At 36.2% G+C, this 6,021-nt stretch overlaps 1 protein-coding gene across 1 annotated transcript; it reads right to left on the reverse strand.

The window, feature by feature from the left end:
• Positions 1-3,699: 3,699 nt before the first annotated feature.
• LOC129739604 (uncharacterized) lies at positions 3,700-5,454 on the reverse strand. The gene has a single exon (XM_055731083.1). The coding sequence runs from the start codon at positions 5,431-5,433 to the stop codon at positions 3,799-3,801; it is 1,635 nt and encodes a 544-aa protein (XP_055587058.1). The 5' UTR covers positions 5,434-5,454; the 3' UTR covers positions 3,700-3,798.
• Between the last annotated feature and the right edge of the window lie 567 nt (positions 5,455-6,021).

The raw sequence follows: 6,021 nt of genomic DNA on the forward strand, positions 1-6,021 counted from the left end.
AGGCAGCGTCTTTTAATCTGGAGGTGTAAAATGAAGACGATCTCCGGAAGTCAAATGGAGTCATTCTGGTTGCTCATTAAATATGTATCGGGCTGGCGGTAAATGGAAGAATCGGGCGATGTGAGATGAAACTGGAATGGTGGGATTGAATTTCGATTGCTGCGGTCCTAAGGGTTTTAATTAATCTGATTAAAGCTGTGCTTTTGAATGTAAGAGAAATTTTGGGTAAGCTAAAGAAATGAGTTTGATTTTGCTGTTTTTTAGAAATTCATATTTAGGTAGTTTTAAAAAAAATCTGTTGACCATGCTTAATTTCAAACTTGAACTTATCTAAGAGCTTAAATGAGGCTGAGCACATGCCATCCAGAGCTTGAAATAGGCTTCTTTGAACTTTAAATTAGATCGCTCAGAGTGGTGATTAGGCCACACAGAGTCTAAATTAGGTCACTAAGAGCTTATAAAAGCCCATTCAGCGCTTAGTACAGGCAAATACCTGCAGAATTTCATGCCTATTAATTCGATCCAATATAAATAAAACTGAATTGAGACTTCGAACCTCCCAAGAACCTTTGCACCATATTATTTTATAGAACTCGCATGATGTTTACATTTTCAATAAAACGCTCAGATACAAATATTCAGCGTTTTTGTTTCAAAATGAGCCAAAATAATTAACAATTTCGAACAGACTTTTTTTTTAAATTAATCTGATAAAAATATTTATAAAAAAACAGTTTTCCATCAGCATAGTTTAAACTTAAAGATGTCATTTCTTTTGTACCTACAAAGATTAAGTACGTGTTGGATTTGGACCACCAACTCCTACTTGGTGGTAGAATCCCTTCGACATTTGCAGGGCTCAAATACACAATTTGTGTGTGTTTCCCTATTAGAAGTTCTGCTACTGCTGCCCGACAGCTGTTGCATTGCAACCCGGACAGGATTCCGATCCCCCACAGGACCCATCCGAGGGATGATGAGGTATGAAAAATAAATGAACAAACTTTTGTGATGAATAGTCATGTGATTACAATCTTCTCAGCTCGTCTTATTATTCATCTGCTTTCTTGCTGGCTGGCACGTGCAATGCCATGACAGTCAGCTAGCTAGCCAGCCAGGCCACCCATTCAAACACAAGTCCCAGGAATTACGGGATCATGACGAAGAGTGTGCCCTCCGGAGTGCTTGTCTAGTTGATGCTCGGAATCTTCGCCAGGGTAGGGAATTTCATTTTTTTTTCAAAGTAATCTTTTCCCGGAATTTTAAAAAATATCAATACGAATGTACGACAGGTTTTGATAATGCATATTTGAAATAGTCTTTTCGAAGGTTTTTTTCCAACAAACTCAAACACAAATTTTTGACAACCCTGAGAAAAAAATGAGAAAAATTGTCTACAACTTTCCGTCTCCCGGACGAACCCTGGTGTTCATATTTTTGCGTCATATGCAAGTGATTCGAATCGCAAATGGTTCTGTTGCTGCCTAGTGTGTGCTTGACCTTGTTTTATTTTTCCTTCATGGATCTGTTCATGTCTTCTAGTTGCTACGGATTCGGCAAAACTTGTACAAAATATGCTAAAAATGTACAAAATATAAAACGAAATCTCCTTTTAACCATGAAATGGGAAAAAAATAGTTTCAAATTGTAGGCATTGTCAAAATTGTCAAAATTGTTAAAATTGTCAAAATTGTCAAAATTGTCAACATTGTCAAAATTGTGAAAATTGTCAAAATTGTGAAAATTGTCAAAATTGTCAAAATTGTCAAAATTGTCAAAATTGTCAAAATTGTCGAAATTGTCAAAATTGTCAAAACTGTGAAAATTGTCAAAATTGTGAAAATTGTCAAAATTGTTAAAATTGTCAAAATTGTCAAAATCGTCAAAATTGTTAAAATTGTCAAAATTGTGAAAATCGTCAAAATTGTCAAAATTGTCATAAATGTCAAAATTGTCAAAATTGTCAAAATTGTCAAAATTGTCAAAATTGTCAAAATTGTCAAAATTGTCAAAATTGTCAAAATTGTCAAAATTGTCAAAATTGTCAAAATTGTCAAAATTGTCAAAATTGTCAAAATTGTCAAAATTGTCAAAATTGTCAAAATTGTCAAAATTGTCAAAATTGTCAAAATTGTTAAAATTGTCAAAATTGTCAAAATTGTCAAAATTGTCAAAATTATCAAAATTGTCAAAATTGTCAAAATTGTCAAAATTGTCAAAATTGTCAAACTTGTCAAAATTGTCAAAATTGTCAAAATTGTCAAAATTGTCAAAATTGTCAAAATTGTCAAAATTGTCAAAATTGTCAAAATTGTCAAAATTGTCAAAATTGTCAAAATTGTCAAAATTGTCAAAATTGTCAAAATTGTCAAAATTGTCAAAATTGTCAAAGTTGTCAAAATTGTCAAAATTGTCAAAATTGTCAAAATTGTCAAAATTGTCAAAATTGTCAAAATTGTCAAAATTATCAAAATTGTCAAAATTGTCAAAATTGTCAAAATTGTCAAAATTGTCAAAATTGTCAAAATTGTCAAAATTATCAAAATTGCCAAAATTGTTAAAATTGTCGATGAAAAAACCTGATGTTCTAAGATTTTATCCAAAAACTCTGTGATGGTTTTCTGTGGCGCTGCGTCTTTTTAATATGATTTCAAAGTAGTTGAAGATTCCTTTGAATTCAGCTACAATTGCTGAATTCAAAGGAATCTTCGACTACTTTGGAATCATAGTTTCATTCAGCTAAGAGGTTCTTCAAACCTTTGATTATTAGTCTTTTTAATATTTTACTTGAGAAAAATCAAAGAACATTACTTATCTTATCATATTTTCCAATTCATACTAAAATTCAAAATAAATATCGATGTAAAAAAAATTTTTTTTAAATCTATGCAATTTTAAAGTTTTGTGGAATCTGTGAATATTTCTAATATTCTGTGTTCTGTGACAAAGATTCTGTGATGAAAATTTGCTCAAAATTCATTGTAATTATAGATTTTCTGTGATTTCGTCAACCTTGATTAACACGTTATTTGAGAGAAATATTTCAAGTCTTACATGGCGAATTTAATATCGTGTTAAAAACATTTGTGCATTAACAAATATATTTCAAGTTTGTTTCAAAAATTTGAAACTCAAGAAAATTTTCATCATTGTATACTTGACTAGTTAAGTTGAAAAAGATGGCGTGTAAAAGGCAATTGAACTTAAATTCTGTCGAAAAATTAAGATTTACAATCATCTAGAAGATACTTAAACAATACGTTCATCATATAAACTAAAGTTATTTTATTGGTTGAACGTTCTCCAAGAACGATTAATTGATCCGAATCTTATTGTAACTTCAGGACTTTTTAGTATTGTCTTATATAAACTCTGAAAAAATGATGCATATTTCGAGGAAAATTACTTATTCGATTTTTTTTTGTGTTGTGTTGCTTATTTTGAGAAAAAATACCTAATCATAAAGAAGATAAAGTTTGATTTTTTACAGTGTTAGTCTTTGATTTTTTTTTAAGTTTTCTTTGAAAAAAAGCGGGACATTTTGAGGAAAAAGCGGGACGGCGGGACAAAAAAAAAAAAAGCGGGACATGTCCCGCTTTTGCGGGACGGATGGCAACCTTAATTTTGACGGATTCACAAGCAGCAAAGGGCAAAGAAGACGAATGAGTTTTTTCTTTGTTAATTTATTTATCTGATAAAACACACTTGTTGCTAAGATTAAAACTTGAAAGTAAGTTAAATTGAACATTAAAACATAAAAAAATTATCAAAAGGTACCGCTGTGAAAAAAACAAGTTTTCATTTCCGGATCTCCGCATTCTTCTGCAACAGCTTCCTGCACTCGGCTCTATGTTTCTTTCCGGTCATCGTAAATGGAATACGCTTGACGAAGTGTATTCCACCACGGAGTTCACAGAAGCTCGGAAGTTTCTGTGCAACCACTCGTTTGATGTGCTCTTCATCAAGCTGCGACTCATCGGATTTCGTCACGAAAGCTGTCGGCACGTCCAAACCACAGTCGAGAGTGATTGCAGCCACGCACACTACAACAACACCTGGGATGGCCTGGATTACGTTCTCAATCTCGCTCGGTGATATGATGTGACCGTTCGAACGAATGATGTCCTTCTTGCGATCGATCAGGAATAGGAAACCATCTTCATCGAACCACGCGATGTCTCCGGTATGCAGCCAACCGTTGGAATCCATTGTTTCTTCAGTTGTCTGCTGATTGTTCTCGTACCTTAGAAAAGTGTAATCCGATTTGACGAGTAGTTCTCCAGACTCTCCAATTGCCAATGCCTTCCCTGTGTCATCAACGATCTTAGCTTGGCAGTAGAAATTCAGTATCCCCGTGGACCCCTCTTTGTAATAACCTTTCTCTGCAATGGCTATTACCCCTGCCAGTTCAGTAAATCCGTAGGCAATCATAAAATCCACACCAGGAATGAGTAATTCAGTATTTCGCTTTAACTCACAAGAGACGTAGGCTGCACCACTAAGACAGCGTTTGATACTGGACAAATCGGTTTGACTAGCCTTAGGATGGTTAATGACACTTCTTAGATGTTCCGGAACCAAGAAAAACCATGTCACCATGTATTTTTCAATTATCGACAAGATATGCTCAGGGCTGAAGGGCGATCTAGTCATAACTTGAGTCGATCCTGCCACCACGGCCGATATCAAGGTAGCGAAACCGGACAGCCAATACATCGAACTGAAATACAGAACAATTTCATCAGGATGGAATTCGAACAATCCAACCATATTTGCGATACAGGCGGCATGCGACAGACACACAGCTTTCGAAGGCCCGGTACTGCCCGAAGAACTCAGAATCACTGCGACACGATTAGCTGCATCCTCGAGATCCGTTGGAACGAATTGGTCCTCTTCGCCGGTCTCCACTAGAAGATCCTCTACGTGTTTGTACCCTTCGACTCGTTCACCTATCACAAACACTTCAACACTCAAATCGATCATGCTCATGGCGGCCTCCACTTCTTGCAGAGATCTCTGTTCACAAAAGACTACACTCGGTTTCACCGTTTTCAACATGTGGACGAATCCAATACTTGGCAGTGAAACTTCCAACGGATTGATAGTGATCCCCAAGGTCAAACATGCGTAGACGAGCGGAGCCACGTGATCGCTATTCAGGGTCACCAAAGTGCACGTGTCCGTCTCATTGTAGCCCAGTGAGGTCAAATTCTGCGCCATCCGAACTGTTCTGAGCTTCATTTCTCCAAACGTGAGACGGGTCTCGCTTTCAACGTTGATTTCAGCTATCTTCTCCGGGAACCTATCCAGAGCACTGAGTACCACACCTCCAAGCGATTGATGTGGATCATACCTAGGAGGCGCTAGTGTTCCCCTCCAAACTCGCGTTGAAGGGTCGTAGAATGTGAGCGAATTCAGTGGTGAACGCATTGTGATAGTTGTGTTGAAGATTTCTGTATGAACTACGAGCTGTTCGAAGCGCCTTCTCGTATATATACACATTTTTATCAGTAGAGGAACAGACTTTAGGATGAGATTATTATTTCCCATACTCTTGGTTTAACTGATTATCTCCCTTTTACGCGATACGGAGCGTTGTTTGAAAGGACAATTACTGTTATGGTGTCTTTCACGCTCCTGATAAATTCAGACCAGTAGACAGAAAAGCCTCTTTCTTCTGTTACACTTTGCGATAACGCTAATCAACTTTTTTTTTCTATTCTCTTCTTCCATCGATTGCTCTGTTTCACTTTCTCCACGCCTATGAAACGATCACTTGACTCATGAATCACCAAAGTGATGACCGATATCGTCATAGGCTTACCTGATGTCCTACTTTGGTAGGGCATGTTCTACTTTTTCGACCCTTGTCCTACCGTCATACTTTGGACCCAAATTGGCCTACTTTTTCACAGCTAGGACCATTATCTTGTTTGTCGAATTTTTTACTTTGAATTTTTTATTATTTTGATCCAAATCCGAAATCCTCATTGGCGCTTTTCCATTTCAATGCAAAAC

Source organism: Uranotaenia lowii, chromosome 1 (assembly GCF_029784155.1).
Source record: "Uranotaenia lowii strain MFRU-FL chromosome 1, ASM2978415v1, whole genome shotgun sequence".
NCBI lineage: Eukaryota > Metazoa > Arthropoda > Insecta > Diptera > Culicidae > Uranotaenia > Uranotaenia lowii.